This window comes from Poecilia formosa, unplaced genomic scaffold (genome assembly GCF_000485575.1).
Source record: "Poecilia formosa unplaced genomic scaffold, Poecilia_formosa-5.1.2 Scaffold10, whole genome shotgun sequence".
In the NCBI taxonomy this organism is placed as follows: domain Eukaryota; kingdom Metazoa; phylum Chordata; class Actinopteri; order Cyprinodontiformes; family Poeciliidae; genus Poecilia; species Poecilia formosa.
This window is the reverse complement of record NW_006799949.1, coordinates 3,870,249-3,889,833: the sequence shown is the minus strand read 5'-3', so window position 1 is coordinate 3,889,833 and position 19,585 is coordinate 3,870,249. Positions and strand designations below refer to the sequence as shown.

The 19,585-nt window shown below is 37.7% G+C and overlaps 1 protein-coding gene across 3 annotated transcripts in view; it reads left to right on the top strand.

Annotated features, from left to right (window-relative positions):
- negr1 (neuronal growth regulator 1) overlaps positions 1-19,585 on the top strand; it is a 280,810-nt gene that overhangs the window by 123,273 nt on the left and 137,952 nt on the right. Inside the window, exon 7 of one of the 3 annotated variants that reach the window (XM_016665666.1) lies at positions 15,106-15,147. The exons of the other annotated variants lie outside the window; for them this stretch is intronic. Coding sequence (XP_016521152.1) covers positions 15,106-15,147 — 42 coding nt within the window. The remainder of the gene's footprint in view (positions 1-15,105; positions 15,148-19,585) is intronic. 3 annotated transcript variants of the gene reach the window in all.

Below are 19,585 nucleotides of genomic sequence, written 5' to 3'. Positions count from 1 at the left end.
TTTCGTAACAGTGTAGACAAGGTTCATGTTAATGCAAATGTGTTAATATAAACTAAAACAGTGTGAGTTAACACGCTACATTGTTTCTCATTGTCTTTTGTCACTTTCAATCTAGTCAGAGTTTTTTTGACACCATTTGTTTACGATGCATAGCATGAAACCAGCCTTTCATTGCCCTATACCTTTAAGATTTTGAGTGCCTCGTATGTTCATCATAATGAAAGGAGCTGCCTGCATACATTTAGATCTGCTTGAGGAAAGGACTCATTATTGGGCTTGTAACCAGTTGCTAATGTTTAAACAAATAGTAACTCATTATTCACCAAGTTTGTAATGTTGCTCCTCTTTCAATAATGGTCACAGCTTACATCTTTGCTTTGTCATCCTTTGAGTTTCCCTGTTTGTAGCCCCTTAAGTAAACTACCTCCAAATAGCATTTTTCCTTTTCAACTAAACAGGGTCAAGTTGAGCTACTGTAGTTTTAAACATCCAGCACATGTGCTTATGTTTCATTTTAAGCTGTGATTTTTCAGGTGAGCTGCTGCAAGAGAGGTTAGGTATGTGTGTGTGCACGTGTGCGTGTGTGTGTGTGTGTGCGTGCGTGCGTGCGTGCGTGCGTGCGTGCGTGCGTGTGCATCTCTAGCCATGGTGGTGAAAACAAGTCCATTAGGTTACTTATAAAGGACTTTCTACATTGGCTCATAGGATTAAAAATATACAATTCCTTTTTATGTATTTTTTGTGAAATGAATAAACATTGCAGGGGTCCAGGCCCTGTTTAGCATCACCTAACCTGGAGTACTCTGAAATTTTAAATGTCATTAGTCTGTTAACATTTAAAAATACTTACAACTTAATTTCTGTTTTACACTTTTGGCTCTGAACATTTAAAATGTATTTAAGATTTACGCATCTAAAATATTGCTATTAAGATAATCATTTTAGTGAACACTTTGGAGACTGAAAGAACATTTCCACCCACTATTACATATGCTTATACATTCATGAACTTCTCAACTATTTCTTTTGCGTGCAGCCCGAAACTGTATGTTTGCTCGGTGTGTTAAATCCCTGCATTGTCAGATTGTTTCATTATTTTGTCCACCTGCTGTGCCATTTGAGCAGCTAAAAAAGACAGCAACAGTAAAAGGAGTTGGGTACAGTGTTTCAGAGTGTGACTGGGTAAAATAATTTATTTTAATGTATTCAGTGATGAAATATGAACAGGTAAATTAAAATATTCACCAGTTTGCGATACTCCCTCTGATGGTAACATTGTCCCTATCAGGCCAGAGACTGAGAACAGAAAAAAAAAAAAAATGTCTGTAGAGTTGGCTATTGTCAAAGGAGAGCTCCATTCCCCTGTTTGTGTATGCACAAAGAACATCAAAGGCCTCTCTCTGATTCTCAAATGGATGATCTTAATGTGACACTAGCAAGAGCTCAAAGGCAGAGTAGTGAAAAAAGAAAACCCTGAGAATGCGTAGAGGAGGCAGCTTCCTGAGTTGCCACCCCCAACTTCTCTCGCTCTTCTATTCCTTTTTATCTCTCTGTCGTTCTCTCTATCATGGTTGTGTCTGATTCTCTTATCTCACACACTCCTGTAGCTCCTTTTCCTCTCTCTTTCTCCCCTGTCGTTCATTCTTCCTCCCTGTCATTCTGCTTTTCTGTCAAACATCCACACAATCTGATGCATTGCTCGCTTTTCTCTCTCATGATCTCAGTTTCTCTCTCATGATCTGCACTAATGGAAGAGAGGCCAGTTCTGATGTCGCTCTTAACAAGAAATGGCAAGCAGTCACTGGGAGCACCCGGCCACCACAGCGAGGCAAATAATAAAAACCCAGGGGCAAATTTAGTCACAGGTGAATTTGAATTGATGCTTTAAAATGAATCAACTGCTACTGATTATCAAGATGCAGAGGGGGAAAAGAAACATCCATATTTCATAGCTCATGATATATTGAGGTGAATTTTAAGTAAGGGTCCCAAAATATGTGTTCCTACTAGTGAGGGATCAGCCTCGCTGAAAAAGCTTATCCCAGAGTGCTGGAAAGGAGGATCTAACCAATTGTTAAACCTTGGATTTGAGAGGAAATGTTTAGCTTTCATCCTGGTTGTGCAACAGTGGACCAGATGTTAAACCCATGGTATTGTTAAGGGGGATTGGCTGCCCAGGCCCCCTGCCGTTCTGAAGAATCTTACGATCTTGTCTTTTTGAGATATTTAGCAAAAGGTGCTACAGACATATGGGATCCTTTGGTTCCTTTTAAGGAGCCGTTTGTCTGATCCTTCAATAATCAAACAGTGAGTCGTGCTTAGGTCCTTGGCGTAAAGTTCTACATTTTCCGTGTGAAGATCGGGCTGTCCTTTGTCATAGACTTTTTAGTGGTCATTGTTCGTGAAAAGAATCTGAATGTGCGATCCTGAGGAGAACAGTGTCTAATGTGGGAGCCTTAGAAACTCTCCATGAGACAGTTAGGAGACTCTGATGATCTGGTTCTGTTGGCATCTTCAAGTCATGACCTTTAGTATGCGCAGCAGGGAAGGTGGATTGCTCACTGCAGGTCAGGTATCGGTACCTGCTTCAGAGAAGGAGATCAATTATTTTAATTTGTTCATTAGGGATGTAGGGCGTATTCACAGCTGACGAAGTTGGTCCACTTTAAAACAAACCAAAGTCATCGTCCTCCAGTGGTCTGGACCTTTTGTTCTGTTGTGAATACACTCAAGCGAATCTGGTGTGGGCCAAACAACTTAACCAAGTTCAGGTTTAAGGTGGTCCAAACTTACATGAATACAGTTCTGCCTCTATCCAAACCATCTACAAGAAACAACATATTTTGGAATTTACGAGCCATTGTTGCTGGACATCTTGGTAAAAAATGAGCTCCTTAGTGTTGTTAACGTGACAGCTGCTTGTATTGATTTTGCTGAAATCATACCTGATCTACCATATTCTGATTAGTGAAACTGCTGACGGCATGTTGTGGGTCAGAACATGCAGAACGTCTTGTCTGATTCAGCTAGCAGCACAGATTTGCTAACACCGTCCCAAAATAAGAAATAGCACATCACAAAACTTATGTTTAATGAGCTGCTCTTGACATTTAAAATGGTATTCCAGTTGTAATAATAGCACAAATGTGCACAACAGAAATGCAAACAAGAAGTTCTTCAATGTTTGTTTTCTCTCTGGGTCTGCGCTCTGCTCTGTTATTTCTTTCCAACGGGGGCAATGATCATCACCTCTGTGGCATTGTTGGAAAAGTTATAGTACAAGCACAATGTGAAATCAAACCACACCAAGCGAAAAATAAATAAAGTGCACTCATGGTCTGGACCAAACAAGCGAACCAAAGGACTTTCCTGATGTGAATACTTAGAATGGAACAGGAGATGGATAACATACAATCAGTTTAGATTCTGACTTTCATCTATGGCCTTGAGATATGCATTCTGACCAAAGGACTGAGATTCCCGATATAAGTGGCTGAAATTAGCTTCCTCCGTAGGGCGGCCTGAGGTTGGAGTAGAGTCACTGCTCCTCTGAATTAAGTTGAGTCAGTTGAGGCAGTTTGTGCTTTTGATAAGAATTCCACCTGAGCACCTCCATTTGGAGGTTTTTCTTAGCTACACGGCAGTGGGGGAGCTCTATGGTGCAGACCAAAAACTCACTGGTTGCACTGTTTATCTTTTCTGGCTGGGGATACCTTGGAGTCTCCCACAATGAGCTGAAAAGAGTTGGGTTTTTCTTCTGGAGCTGTTAGATTTTAAAATAGCAACACAAATTGTGGGCTTGAGGGTATTTTTTTCATGTTAAGAGACCCAGTTTTGACACATAAGGTAAGTGTTACAAATATTTAAAAAAAAAAATGGTTTCAGCAAAACAACGTAGGTAAAACCAGTGATCTCCCTTTGACAGTGCAAATATAATTTAATTGAATTTGTTCAGAAAATCACTTATTATCCCTCACTGTGGTGTTTTTTTTTTTTTTTTTTTTTTTTTTTTTCTCAAATGAAATGAAGATGAAAAATATCACCCATCAATGTAATAGTAGTCATGTTTGCATTCTGGGTTTCTGCCAGTTTTTTTTTCTTTTTAAAAACTGAAATAAAATGGTAATTGAATGTTGTGAGATAATTTTGGGTTTTCTGCAGTTAAACTATCAGTCATGGGATGGTGCACTATATTTTTACTGTAGCCGGTAGAAACATAAACTGGTTTATTTTAGCGGAGAAAATGAAAACTACATCTGTGAGTACTAGTCAAAGTAATAGGTGTACCTCTGATTGTGTTTAAAACAGGAATAATATTAATAAGGTGAATATTAAATTTTAAAAAATGTGCCTGTTGTTTTGAGATGACTGTTGATACTAGTTTTACATTTTTTTTTTGAAGTTTACAATATTGTATGATTTAAAAATATCAAAGAATAATAATAGATTAAGAACATAACAGGTAAAGGAAAAAAAAAAAAAACTATTTTTCCTGCTTATGCCTCAGAACATCTGTCCCTAAATCTTATCTGATTTTTATTAAACTCAACAGATGCATCAAAGTACATGGTGTTGGTTTATGTATTTAGTTAAAAAAAATAGTGGAAGTTCTTAGTTTTGATTATTAAAAAAAAAAACAAAACAAAAAAAAAAACAACAGAGTGCTGATCTTTGATTACAACCAATAAGAGGAAAAATAGCCAAAACAGAGGTTCAGTTTTGATCATTGTATTTACAGCTCTTGCAGTTGTGTTTACGCTTAACTTCATTGTCAGTCATTCAGAATAAATGAGAACCTGCAGTTCTTCTCCGAGGATCTTGTTTGTTTCTGAACAAATATCAAACTGTTTCAGACATAATGGAAATGTAATTGCAGTTCATAAATTACAAGAGTTAGAGACAATTGCAGTGCATTGTGTACCTTCATGAACACAGAACAAACTTGAACTAAACCTGTTTACTCTATGTGGATGGATGTTGTTCTGTTAGCCATTTACTAGTTCCATTACTGAAACCAGAGCATTTAGGCATTCGTCAAATCCATGTCCTTGTGTGTCACAGTTTTGTTTTTGTCTGCTTCACAAGTTGCTTTTTGCATTTTGTAGTTAATTGAAGTACAAAGCATAGTTAAATATACATCATCAGAAAAGGACTGGCCCTTAATAAATTGAGTCATTCTTCATTACAAAGGCTCACTGACCTGTCACAGTCTGTGTTTCTCATTCTAGACAGTTTAATTAAGATGTAAACAGTAAATCGTGTTTCTCTCCTCAGTCAAGCTTCAGGTCACAGTTTGCTGCTTACTTTTGTGTTTGTTTGGCCTCAGCCGTTGCTGTGCTTTTGTGATCATATTACTATATTTAGTCATCATCCATATTGTCCTTGTCAGTCAGTTTATTTTGAGGTGTCCTCTCATATTTCAGATCTACATGACTTCTGGAGGCTTATGAGAAATGTTGCCCTTTAAACTGCTGAATTTGCTTTCATACTTACCTATGTACTTATTTTGCAGTCTGTTTAGCCATTTGCTTAAGTTTCATCCTTTATCAAACGTGCTAATGGCAAGGAGTGCTGGTGCCCATCTCTAGCGGTCAGCAGGCGAGAGGCAGGGTACCCTGGACAGGTTGCCAGTTCATCGCAGGATAACACAGAGACAGACAGGATAAACAGTCATCCACACACACACCCACACCCACACCTGAGGAGAATCAACCAATCAACCTGACAGTCATGATTTTGGACTGTGGGAGGAAGCCAGAGTACCTGGAGAGAACACAAGCATGCACAGGGAGAACATGCAAACTCCATGCAGAAAGACTCCGTGCTGGGGATCAAACCAGGACCTTCTTGTTGGAAGGCAACAGTGCTACCAATTTGCTTTAGAAATAATACAAAATATGTTTATGTAGCAGCTGATGTTTTAAGTTTAAGTTGAGATCTGATGATTTCTTTTGCCGCCACGTTCCAGATTGTATTAGCTTGATGTTGTTATTTGTGTTGTATTTTAGCCTCTACGTGCTACAGTCTTTGATTATTGTCACTGTAAAACACGATCGATGACCCTGAATATATGCATATGTTTTTTTTGTTTTTTGTTTTTTTTTCCACAAAGTCTAGGTGCATTCTAGGTGCATTGTTACAGCCTTGGATAAAGATGCTATTAGTATCATGCTGTAAATTCATTTTCTGCAAGTCAATATTATTGAGCTATATCTCAGATAAGAAGGGCACTCCAGCGATAAATATAAAGTGGAGCATGCTGTAGATTCTCATAAAATAGGTGTATTATAACTTAGCCTTTTTCCCATTGAATTACAGTATTGTCAGTATTTTATTTTCAGTTTACATAAACAAAGCCGGTGTGCCAGTGAACCCTGTTTCTTATTAGAATCTCTTTAAGACCATGCGAAGTCACTTGTCCTTTTATCCTGTTCTCTTGCTTCTCGTGCTTTAGGTTTTTAGAGTTGTCCCTTAAACAGCATAGCCCTTCAGATCAAACTGTATAACTTTGAACAGTCAGTTCTTTGACACACAGTAGGGGTTTCTGACACAGAGAACTGGATGATTGATGCCGGCTGACTGCAGGGGGTTGACTGGTAATAGTCTAGAGCAGTCAAACTTAGATGTACTTTTTTTATGTTCAAAATAACAGTCTTGTACCTAGTGAGGTCATACACTTCATTACATTAAACATGTTGCACATGAATAAGTTAGCCATGAGGTTTAATTGTCATGCAAATTTATGTTGTCCCTGTAGAATTATCAAATAATATACATATCCATTATTTAAAAGATAAAATGTCACATTTACAGAGAGACACCAAAATTGTATGTTCCTGGCATAAAAGTATTAGAGGGGCAGTATTATGTACACTTAGTGCTATCTTGTAGCACAATCAAGTAACACAGGTATTTTCAGTTCTAAAAATACTGTATATTTCTTATATTAAAAAGAAATTTGACTTTGTAATTTATCGGCCTGAATTTGGGTCTTTGTCTCTTTAAGAAGATTCTGCTCTTTCCAACACTCCGCTTTCAGGGGTCATAACATCGCTCCTCCACTAACCTTTTAACAACGTTTTTACCAGCATTGCACTGAGAAGTAGTCCATATGTTCAGCTCAGAAGACATGCAGTTCCACTAGGTGTTTGCAAATTGTTGCTGCCACTATTCTGAAGGAGCGGAGAGGGACAGGGTGTGCTTTGTGAGGCAGACACTCCAAAACTTAAAAACTACAGCAGAGGAGGAGCTGTGCCTCGAAGGTGGTGCTCGGTTCCATTGATTTTTTTTTTTTTTTGTTTGTTTGTTTTGCACAGCTGAGTGGTTACCATGGGAGATTAAAGGATTTGTCAGACATGCAAGAAGGAATTAATGCAACACGGACGGAGTAACATTATAATGTTACTCATGAGCTTCACATGATGTGAAGCTCAAAAAAGTCGATTTTACGTAGTCCTGCTACTTTAACATAACATTTTGGCTACTTTATAGTCGGTAATTGTCTTTCTTTGGCTTACAGCCTCAGATGTTAGTTCAGATGCTTGTCAGGGACTGCTCTTGATGGTTGCATAAAGTTACCAAAATAGGGTTGTGCATGACTGGTTATAACGACAAAACATTCGCCCTTTTGTTAGTTTGCGCGCTTGCTCTTCTACCAGGGGACAACAAAAGTCAAACAAAAGACACGATCGTTTTTTCATAAAGCCAATTCATCTAGGCAAAAAACACTATGTGCACATTTTGCAATGAGAAAGGTTTTGACTTTGATACAAATAGTTTTATCTAGCTGAAAAACTGCAGTTCATGAAGAAAACATCCCCAAACACAAACCCAGGCATTTTTTGTGTTCAGCAGAAATTTGGGATTTACAAGCAGATTTCTGATTATCTGTGGCATCTGTGACTTAGTGGGTAGAGTGGTCGTCTTGCATTCGGTAATAGATACACTTCATTATCAATATGCATTGTCTGGGCACTATTCAAAACAATGTGCACTTAGGGAGCCATCTTCTCTCTCTGCCTGCTGGTGTGTGAGGGCAGACGGATAAGATGGACAGTTATCTGCTATTGTCCTGTCCAGTCTGACCCAGCTGGTTGTATTTATCCAAGCCACTCAAACACAGCTAATTCTCCACACATAATTTTAAGCTGCACCTTCGGCAATGCATATATTTCATGCTACGATGTGCAGACACCCTGTCTGCACAAGGTAAGCTCACCTCAAGATTCTGAACAGTCACACGTTTACCCAGTTAAGAATTATTTCAGCTATTTATTATTTAACTTTTTAGGGGCAAACATAAATTGTGTACAGTGTATCAATCATTTTCAGATCATTAAGCATTATAAAACAATCCATCAAAGCCAGACGTAGCTGAGCATGGACTTTTACACTCTTACTCATATGACATACACTGTACAAACTGACACGCCTTATGGTTCCCAAAATGTACGTAATTTGTTTATGTTTATTTCTCATAAGAAATGTTCTGAGATAGGCCAACATTCATGGGGAGATAAGATACATGTGATAAGACCTTACTCAACAACAACCTTAGTGGATATATTATAAACCAATAGTCTCCAACAGACTAAAGAGCTACAAAGAAAGTTTGTGTTGAGTATTAATTAGATTAAAGTTTTGGATGTGCAGTCATCAGATTTATATAGGACATTTTCATATATTTCCATATAATACTTTTTTTCTTGAAATGCAATAATAGAACTGTTGTATAAATGCTCTTTCTCCACTATGTATCTATGCAACACTCTCACACAAGCACACGTCATGATATCAGTTAAGGTTTAATACTTGACAAAAAGGCAATTCTGGATTTAACTTCTTTTTTCATGTGCTAGATTAAAGTAATCTTCATTGAAAGGGCCAAGCTGACTCTCTCCAATTTTCTGAGGACTCCTTCTGCTTAATTGGTCAATCTGTTATCCCTTAAACCCACCTCAGCTTAGCCCCGGAGGAAGATTTTCTCCCCCTTTTTCCTCTGTCTTAGTTTCCTCCTCTATATGCCTGCAGTCCCAACCCACCTACCCCCTCCCCTCTTCCTGTTTGTCCTCATCTTCCCCTAGGCAGAAGAGACATTGCCGGCTATCGGGTTAATGAATGTTGTGTTCATTTGTCACGCTTATCAATCATTGCATGTGTAGGTGTCATTTTGACACTTCTTGTCATCTGCCATTGTTGCTGATGATGTTGTTTATTCCCACACTGTGTGATTGTACCTGAGTCATAGAGCAGAGGTGCAGAGGATGGGGTGCTAAAGGTGAAACCTGAAACATGGGCATATTCGATAACAGCTTAAAATGCTGGAGAAATATGTGGGGATTGGATGGAGAGGTGATGTGCTTCCCACATTGTTGTATTTTGAAATAACACTGTTAGATTTTAGCTTGTATAACGAATACAAAGTTTATAGTCTTGGCATCTTTGATATGCTTTATTTTTGAAGTGCTAACATTATATATATATATATATATATATATATATATATATATATATATATATATATATATATATATATATATATATATGCTGCACTGCAACATTTACCTTTTATTTTCAGGGTTCCCATTTCCATATTTAGGCAATCAGAAAATCCATTAACATTTCCCTGTTTCATGGCAATAAGGAAATGTTTGATACTTTGGTACTGAAGCTGAGTGTTCATTTAGAAGCCCAGCGGGCACTGGGCTTTATGTGCACCCACACCACACCCACCCTTGTTGAGTCTGGCAGGAGGCAAGATGTACTGCCATAGGGACCTTTGTCCCTGGATGATTCATTCCTGTGTGTGCCCAAAAGATTATACATTCACTGGCCAGCATTAAAAAATCACATTGGACCAATAACTAATTAGCTGGCTCACATTAAAATACAGACTTTACAACCTACTGTTCTATCATCACTGAGGCATAAGTTAGGTGGATGTTTAAGAATTTCTTATCTGGTGAGTGGAATGGGAATAAATGCTACTTCATAAGCATTACCTTTAATTTGGATACATATACTTTGATTAGTAAACATTTTTTGGATGCCTAAAATCCCTCAGACTAAAAATCACTGTAATGTGATTTAGTGAATTTCCAATGGGTATTATTGATTTAATTATTTGATCTTTTTTTTCTTGTTTTCTTTATTATCACTTAATAGGTTTAGGTAGAGTTACATTTTGAGTAACTCTGAAAACCTTGTTTAAATCACTAACCAAATCAGAGCAGAAACTAGAACAGTGAAGCCATGTAGCCTCTCTGTTGTCAGACGTCTAAAGAAATCACCTGAAGCTTGAAGAAAATCATTAGAAAGTTAGAGAATTCTTAAGAAACAAACTCCAAAGTTTAAAAAGGAAAAAAAAAATCAAAGAAAACCAAAGTTAAAAGGGTATACTTGTACAAAAGCTCAGACAGCAGGGCAAAAGTTTATCTCAAATAAGAGGCTTTATTCTGCCTCAAGTGATGGGCAAAAGCCAATTAGTGCCACCAGAGACACTGAGTTTTCCAACTATTTTATATGCAACAATTCTTTACTTACTAGTTTCTTCTATATTTTAAAGACGTCCTTGATCTATAACCCAATAAGCACCATTCTTGGTATTGTAATAAAGATGGACTAAACAGACACTTCCCGTGCTGGTGCACATTAGTTTTGCACTTTTTACCTTGATGTCATGATCATTTCCATCTTAGATTCTCTCCCCATCACTTTTATTCTTGAGTAGGCTCTGTAACAATTTAACTCTATGGTGTTGTCCCACAGCTCAGTTACAAAATGTTAACATGAAAAGCATCTACTCTTTCCGTCAGAGCTTAGGTAGTATAAAATTGTATTTAAATACTTTATTGATGCTCAATACAAAACGCCTGTATTGAGGTCAGCTGCTTCAACGTTCTTATGTGCCATTTTACACAAGACACTGCATCTCTCAGAATAGACAAATGGGATCTGCTTGTGATCTACTGTTTACTATAGGAGCTAGAGCTAACACTATTAGCAGAAGGTAATACAAAATCAAAACAAATTAGAAGACACCGAATGCATGTTTAAATTGAAGCATATGGATATTTTATTATTTGACACACTATTGTAAGAAATGAGAAAATGTTTTGATCCCAACACTTACCATAAATAGCTTGGGTTAGAAACTACATATTGTTGCAATATATATGCTCTCCTTTCAGCTTGGCATTTCTGAGCACCAGCTCCATTAGCACCAACTTTTACGGCTGACTTTCTCCTCTTTATCAGTTTGGTCATCCTCCTTTTCATTTTCCCTAGTCATTTCTGCATCACCTTCTTCATTAACACGCTCCAGTTCAAATTATCACATTTTTGTACTGTGCTTCTTATTTGTATTTATGACATTGTATCAATGTTACTTTTGTATACTGTGTTGTCTGTTTATGGTTCTCTCAATAGAAATTAGCATCTTGCTTAATCTGGTATATTTACAGCAATATTGTACGCTCATTAGTATTATGCGGCCTATTTAATTTAAGGGCCTGGACATTTCTAAATACACAAAATTTCTCGTTCTGGCTGACCGGAGCTGGCTTCATAGTACTTTGCATACATTGTTACCCAGAATGCATTGCAGTGTAAACAACTTGTGGAAATAGTTTATTTAAATTTATAAAAAACTTCTAACAGCCTTCAGTATTTTTATTTATTGTTTTTACATCTGAAATGTTTCTCATATAGTCTTATTTTACAGCTAATTGTGGATCTTTTTAAATCCGTTATTATGGCATCAATGCTAATTGTTAGCTTAATGTGCATGAAACCACAAACAAAAATTAATTTTCATTTTTGTGTTTGTGGTTTCATGCACATTTAGCCTTAAAGATGTGATTGCAATATCACTTCCGTATATGACCAAAAAAGCCGTTTCTTTTCAATTAAATATTGTTTCTCTATCCGCCAAATTGCGAAGACATCCATGGTAGGAAGAATAACAACCTTAGTTAACTTTGTGTGTATTTTGTCAAGCTACATTGCTTTTGAGGGTTCCATTACTCAATTTACCACTACTGAGTATTGCTAGTCATTCAATACTCCTTCTGCAGATGAAAATAAATGTATTAGAGACCCTAATACATTTGAAGTGGACTTCCTTCCTAGTCCTGACATTAATATAATTTCCTAAGGTTTATGTCCTATAAATCTCATATACCGTTCAATCTGTATTTAACAAAAATACATTATACAGCTTGAAAGATAATAGATAAAAAAAAAAGTGTCTTGTCTTTCAAGCGAGCAGGCTGTGCACAACAAAGGAATGCATCTACAGTATGTAAAATGATGTGTTGCTCTCTTGAATAGGCGAAACAGTTAAAGTCAGAGTGGAGCTATATGAGGGAGAGATTGTATGTCAAAAGATATGCTCCACAGTAATGGAGGAGTGTCTGAGAGCTCATGAAATGATTCACTGGCAAATTCATTCTCAAGTATTAATCAGATAGTACCCGCTTGGCTTTTTGAAGAAAAGGGCTGAAAAGAAACTGCTTTCACATATCGGCTCCCCCAGGAGTGCTTAAAGTAGAAACATTTGTGGAAGAAAGGATGAATCCGACCATTTCTTCCACAATATACCAAGGGTGAAAGGCATATAATTTCATGTATGAGCACTCATTCCTTCACAATTTTTCCTTCAGACAGAATGATGAAATGAAATGAAAGCAAACAGTTTATTGTTGTTGGCATAACAGTGGTTTGTTTAACAGGAACACACTCATTACACAGTTGTTAAAGCACTACAAGAAAGTGACACAGATGGTCAGATTTTGATAATTCCATTGACCGTCTTTTTTGGACTGCAAATGGAAATGTCCATATTGAGTTCCCATGTAAATGGATTAAAATGGCGAGTTAAAGTGTGCCTCTGCTCTCTTGCCTGGCCTAGATACAGCAGCTCACTTCAACAATTTAAAGTCGTATTCTTTTCAGAGGAAACGTGTGTGGTATAATCACAGCTGCCATGGTCTCTCTTGTGACAGACAAGCTCCTCCTCTGCCATGAAGCCTTTTGGAAGGGTATGGCATAACTTTAAAGTTAAATTAATGTAGCTGCAAGTATTAGATGTGTTGGAGACCAGAGCAAAAGTGGCAGGACACTTAGGGCCCTAACTATCTCTTCATTTTGTGTTAGTCCATCACGATGAAGAACAGCTTTGCTTTGCGACCTACATTTGACTCACGAGACTCATTGGGCACAACTGAACACAGCTTACTTGTTTAACTAATTACAAAGGCATCCTGTCTACATAATCATGTTGTGTGCATCCATGCATAATTGTCACAAAGATGAAATTCAACAGACAATTGTGACTGAGATACCTCATACTAGCACAGATTCTCTTGAATGCTAGTATGAGGTTGGACCACCTCATAAGAAATATTAATATGGAAATGATAGTGGTTATTGCAGATTGGTTGGCTGCATATCAGAAATGAAAATCCTCTGCTCCACCACATTCCAAACGTGTTTATTGGACCAACATTGGTAAGCCCATGGTGACATGGATGGTTGTGTTTAACAAACCAGTTTGAGGTGATCTGAACGCTACGAGATGACGCAATGTTCCATAGTCATAAGAAGATGGATACAGTACAGTTAAAAACGGGTGGACAACTCAGGTAGGCTGCAGCTTTTAAATGACAAATGATACGTAACAGATGCTAAGGGGCCCCAAGTATTTTAAGACAACGTCTTCCATACCATTGCGTCATAACCACCAGACTGAGACATTTATACGAAGCAGCATGGATTCATGCTCTCATGCTGTTTTCAGCAAAGTCTGTCCATCATAACTAAAACAAAGAGTCGTCAGACCAGGAGACATCTGTCATTGTCTGATTTTCATGAGGCTGTGTGAAATGTAGCATCAGTTTCCTCTTCTTAGCTGACAGGACTCGCACATCGTATTGTCATCTCCTATAGCCCATCTGATTCAGGTTTTCCGTGTTCAGAGATGATATTATGCTTTTCTTGGCTGCAGTGAATGGTTATATGTCTTGTCCTGAGACCATGCAATAATTTTGTGATGACATCAATGAGGCATTTTCATCCACGCATCTTCTCCTCACCTGATATTTTCTCATTTTCAGAGCTTTCAGCTATTAAAAAAGTCCCTTTAATCTCCTTTCCTCCCCGTTGTGATGGTCGATTTGAGCATCAGAAAGTCATCTTTATCACATATCGATGTCTGGTTACTACAATGGGATTGGCTGACTTGTTTGCTTCCATGCAAAATGACAGATAATAAAGTCGTTGGTAATTCTATATTTCTGTTTAAATAAGCTACAATCTACATGGATATTTGTAACTGTTGGCATGATCAAGTATAAGACCCACTTTTGTGACATTTTACCCATTGACTTGGGGAGGAAAAGGCCTTCGCAGGCTTGGTTTTGATGCACTGGGTTGAACATTTCATGGTCTCACACTATTCCATCACTCAAATGCCACCAGTGGCTCAGCCTGAAATGAGTTCATAAGTTAATCAGATTGAGCCTCCTGACTTCATTCCTCTGCGGGATCAAACACAGACTTCAAGTTCCCCATTTTCTGCTCATTCTCTAGTCACTTCATACATCCTAAAAAGGATGACAAAATCAAAACCGGTGGCTGAATCTGTGACAGAGAAAGATGTGATTTAAGAACTCCCCAAGAAGTGCTGTTGAAATTATAGGGTGGTTCCAGAGGTCGGTGTGTTTAACCATCAAAGCGAAGAATAAGTCCTCGTTTAGCAAACCAGAAATAAGATTCCACATCGCCAAGATATCTCCTTGGAGTTTTGAAGCAGCAACAGCTCCAGGGTTCATCTATTTTTTTAAATTTTTTATTATTATTTATTTTTAATTCATGCAAATCTCAGAGCATTGGAGCAGTGGAACATGTTGTTTATGAGCATGTAAAAGCTGCATCTTGCTACAGAGACTTTAGTCCTTATTGCATGGGGAGGGTTTGTCTCCATTCCCTGTCCTTTTTGTCCTTGCATGCATTTTTCTTTTTTGTTTTACGTCTCCATTCTGTTAATAATACATGAATGTCCTCTTTCCCTTCCCCTCCCTCTTCCCCTCCTCTCCTCCCCTGTAGCAATTATTGAGCCCACCACCACTAGTGCTGTCTCAAGCCCAGGTCAGTATATGTCACTATACTGTACACCAGATTAGTAAAGAGGTCCGCTGCCTCATACTAACCCTAGTCAGATTCCTCCCCTCCATCTTGGTTAATTTCAACTGGCTGGCTGGAATGCCTGCTGGGTGTACAGCTTTATTTATGTCATCTGTTGATTTTATTTGCATTTATTTGCTAATTTTTGTTTAGCTCTTAATCTGGCCACATTTACGTCCAGCAGCCTGCGTCATTGCAGCTTTACGCCCCCTACCTTTCATTACAGCCCCCATCACCACCACCCTTTTGTGGAGCGAGCAGTAAACATCATCAAGTGGCTGTTCCATATTCGTTTTGGGTCTTTGCTGCTTCTCATAATGCTAATGCCTTCGTCTTCTTCTCTTTCTGGCTTTTTACCACCACTCCCTGCAGTACCCGTCACAGGCAGGACACTGTTGGTGGTAAAGGGCCTTGGTTGTAAGATTGAATCTCTTGACGTCCTTGTTCCTTTATCACTCCCTTCCTGTCCAATACTCTTCCTCTCACATTTCTTTTACTTCTCTCTATAGCTTTTCTTTCTGCTCTTTCCTTGTTTCTAGAACAATCAAATGGCGCTTTGCCACTGTCTTTCACCTGATATTCTGCTTGTGCTGTTGTCGTTGCTACACTTTCAATGTCACCCTTGTTTCCCCTCCTTGCTCTATTCCGCTGCTTCCACATTCCAGCCAAGAGTAATCCCCTCTGCCTGGTCGTCTTTTCTCCCTTTGTAATGGTTTTAAGCAAGTCTCAGAATGTAATCTCTTTTGCCGGTTACATTATTTTTGCTTAATACTTTCCACGTGTCAAAAACACAGACACACCGAGAGGCTCTCTGTGGCGAAGACATATTAAAATTAAACCAGCATTCAATAGTTTCCACATAACCACATGCAATAATTCCTATCGCATGATTAATTCGTTAAGTGTTTTTTGTTGTTTGTTTTTTTTTATTATTATTATTGTCATTTTGCAATCACTTTAGTGGATCGGCACAAATTTTGAATGTAATTATCTATGGAGATTTAGTGGGATCACAAGCACAAGCCCAAATAATCTCAGCAACAAAAAAGCAGCCCTGCATGGCCCTTAACTTTCATTTGATAGAGCCCTTGCAGGACAAATGACAATTTCATGGTTCAGAGGAACACCAGGGGTTTCAGTCGTTAAGATAAACTCACTCAGTGGCTCACTGTTCCTGTTTTTTTCCAGGTCGTTTTAAGGTTGTTGTTTTTTTTGTTTGTTTTTTTTTTGTTTTTTTTTTATGGTGGTGGTGCTCTAAGTAAAATAGGAATTAGTTTAGATTCCCAATACTCATCATTGGTACTGTGTCCTATCTATTGTTTATATATGTTTTATGGACAGACTACATATATAACTTTTTCGCTCTTTCTTAACATCTAGAAAGAGATGTTAAGAAAGAATGATGTGTGTCATTACGAAATATATGTTATATAGATATATATGTTAAATAACTAATCTTTTAAGGTTAGACATAAATTATCCAAGTTTGTTTTATCTATCTATCTATATATATATATATATATATATATAGATATATAGATATAGATAGATATATAGATATATATAGATATTGCCAGTAGTTATTACAACAAAAAACCTATTAAATCATCCAAGAATGTTTAATGTAGACAACAATTTGGCTATTTCAATAGGTCATCAATTTCCTTGATATCTAAACAAACGGCACCAACAAACTTAATACTCCATACACATTTGTGCCACAGTTTATCTACTGATCAGTCACCATTAAATGCAGTTTGTTTATAGACACATGAATATGTCACAGTTAAGTGGCATTTACTCAAAATGTTCTGTCAATTCAAAACAATTAGAACAAATTGTGATGACATGTTTGTTACAAAAGCATTGAACTTACTACAGTAAGCTACAGTATTGCCCTTACCACTGCTTAAAGATGTAAAATTCCACCTTTCACCTTTCACAACAATTTATGGCTTATATCTATAAGATTGAATATACAATCCCTATCACCCATGGAGCAAGAAGACTGGAGTCCAGGCATCTGTTATCAACTTTGACGATAATGGTCAACAAAGGTCAGTGGTCAGTAGACAGTCCCCTCGTCAGGAGAGGACCCAAGACTCTTGGATTTGGCACTGCAGTCAAATTGAAATCAGAGAACAGAGAGGAAGAAGATGATCAGCGTTCTAAATAATTCCTCCTCCTCACTCTATGATGAACTGTGGCAGATGGACATCACATTCAGCCCCCAATTTATCCCACCAAAGAGCAAGACAGAGCAGTGCAGCCGTTTATTTGTGCCCACTGCCATCAGACGCCTCAACAGTCAACAAGCCCATAGCCAAAGCCAGCTGTGCCCCCTCACCTCCTCTGACTCCCACTCAGCCAGAGCTGTCACACTTATTGCTCTCTTCTTCTCAGCTCCACATTCACATTCACTGCTGTGCATGTGATAACCCTGAGCCATAAAGAGTAGTTTCAGAAAATGTTCATTGTTGCCATTAAGAGTTTATCAATACCACTGTTATGTCGCCTCATTAAGCGTAGTGGTAGTCACATTAAAGATTACATAGAGAATGAGTTTTCTTTATATGAAACGACGACAAAGATCTTTTTTTTTATTTTACTTTTTTATTTTTTTGGCTGCAGCGTGAAACGGCAACATGAGTTTTCTTGTCTCCCTTCTAATCAATCCTAACATTGCTATCTTTTGCAACATAATGTTTGGAGCTGCTGTGAGTTGACTGTCAGAAACAAAAAAAGACAAGAAATGACTGTGGGTGATACTGGCTCTTTTGTGTTCAGGCAAAAAACAAAAGCAAACCAGTCCACGATTCTTGCTGAAAGGATTTTATGGGTGTGCATGGGATGTTGTTGTTTTGCTTTTATGATACACCAAACATCCTTAGTCTGTCCTATTATTGGGATGATACTGAGCAGCCACAGAAAAGCCCATCAAGTGGCATGCCATATCATTTGTTTAAGCCATGACAGGCTTAAGTGTAAAAGTGACAAAATGTGGTGCTAGTAGTCAGGATTTGTCATTTTTAGATGCTACAGGACTGTCTTCTTTATTTATAAGCAGAACTAAGCAAACTATCTCCTGCTTATACAGATGAACATAGAAGTTTACCTCTGTTATATAGAGACAGTCTTTTTGCTGACATTAAATCAGACCAAATATGAATTGTTTTCTATTTACTATATGCCAGAATAATGGGCAAGATTTATGCATTTTTGAAAACTTAACTTCTTTTAAATTCAGTTGTTTATGTACTTTATTTGTAACTCTGTGCTTCTTTGATCAACCATATTATGCATCCTTTCACGCTTATCGCATTAACTTGAATTTCATCGTATTCCTTGTGACAGAACTGGTGTAAGTCAGTCTTTAAAGTAAAGTACCTTTTTCTTTACACAACTCAGCTCTTCCCATACATTTTCTATGAATTAACATCAGAGCTTTTTCAGTATCTACTTTAAAACATTGCCTTTATTGTCCTTTTGCCATTTGTTTATTGGTATGCATGGGGTCATTGTCCATTTGGAAGACACATTTGCTATGAAGCTTGAACATCTTGGCTCATAACCTGAGCTGTTGCTTTCCTCATAATGTGTTCTGCAAAGTGAAGCACACTAGTTGCTTTTTACAGGCCCTCTCTTGGCCTCCTAGGTTTTTGGTTGGATTTAGTCTGAGTTGCTTTTAATTTTACTTCTTTATTGACGAGGCTTATTTTCCTCATCTTCAAAATTAAGTTGTTTATTTTGTTGTTTTCTAAAAATAAATATTTATCCATTATGTCCTTGTGTCCCTTTCCCTCCTTTTTGTCACAATTCCTGAGCCAGGTTGTGACACAACCATAGACATTAAAAATAATCTTCTTTCCTTCCTTGACTTCTTCTCACTTCTTACCTTATAAATATCACACATGTTCACACCTGTCAGATAACCATAGACAGAAAGACAAACCATCTATTTTTCTACAGAATCTCTGAAATCTTTCATGCCTTGAAGTGATTGCATACTGCTGCCAATGCACAGTCCTTTATTTTAATGGAATAGAAGCTCCTATGCTTTTCTTAACTTTAACAAATAGATTTATGTACATTTCCCAAAACATAAAGCACAGCTGAAACGCTCTAAAGCAGCTGGCCTGACGCCACCCTGTCAGCCAAATGAAATGTAGATCTGTGATTATAGCATGCACTCTTACAGACTGCTACCTCTGTTTATTTACACGAATCACTTGCAGCTGGTAAAAGTAGTCTCCTCATAACTGTGCTGAGTCACAACTATTGTTTTTCAAGGCCCAACTGTCCTGGCAACCTGAATGACAAGCATTTAACATTATCTAGCTCTTCAGTGTTTCACGGGTCATTTTAGCCTCCATCGTGATTTAAATTTGCACTCTGAGAGTCT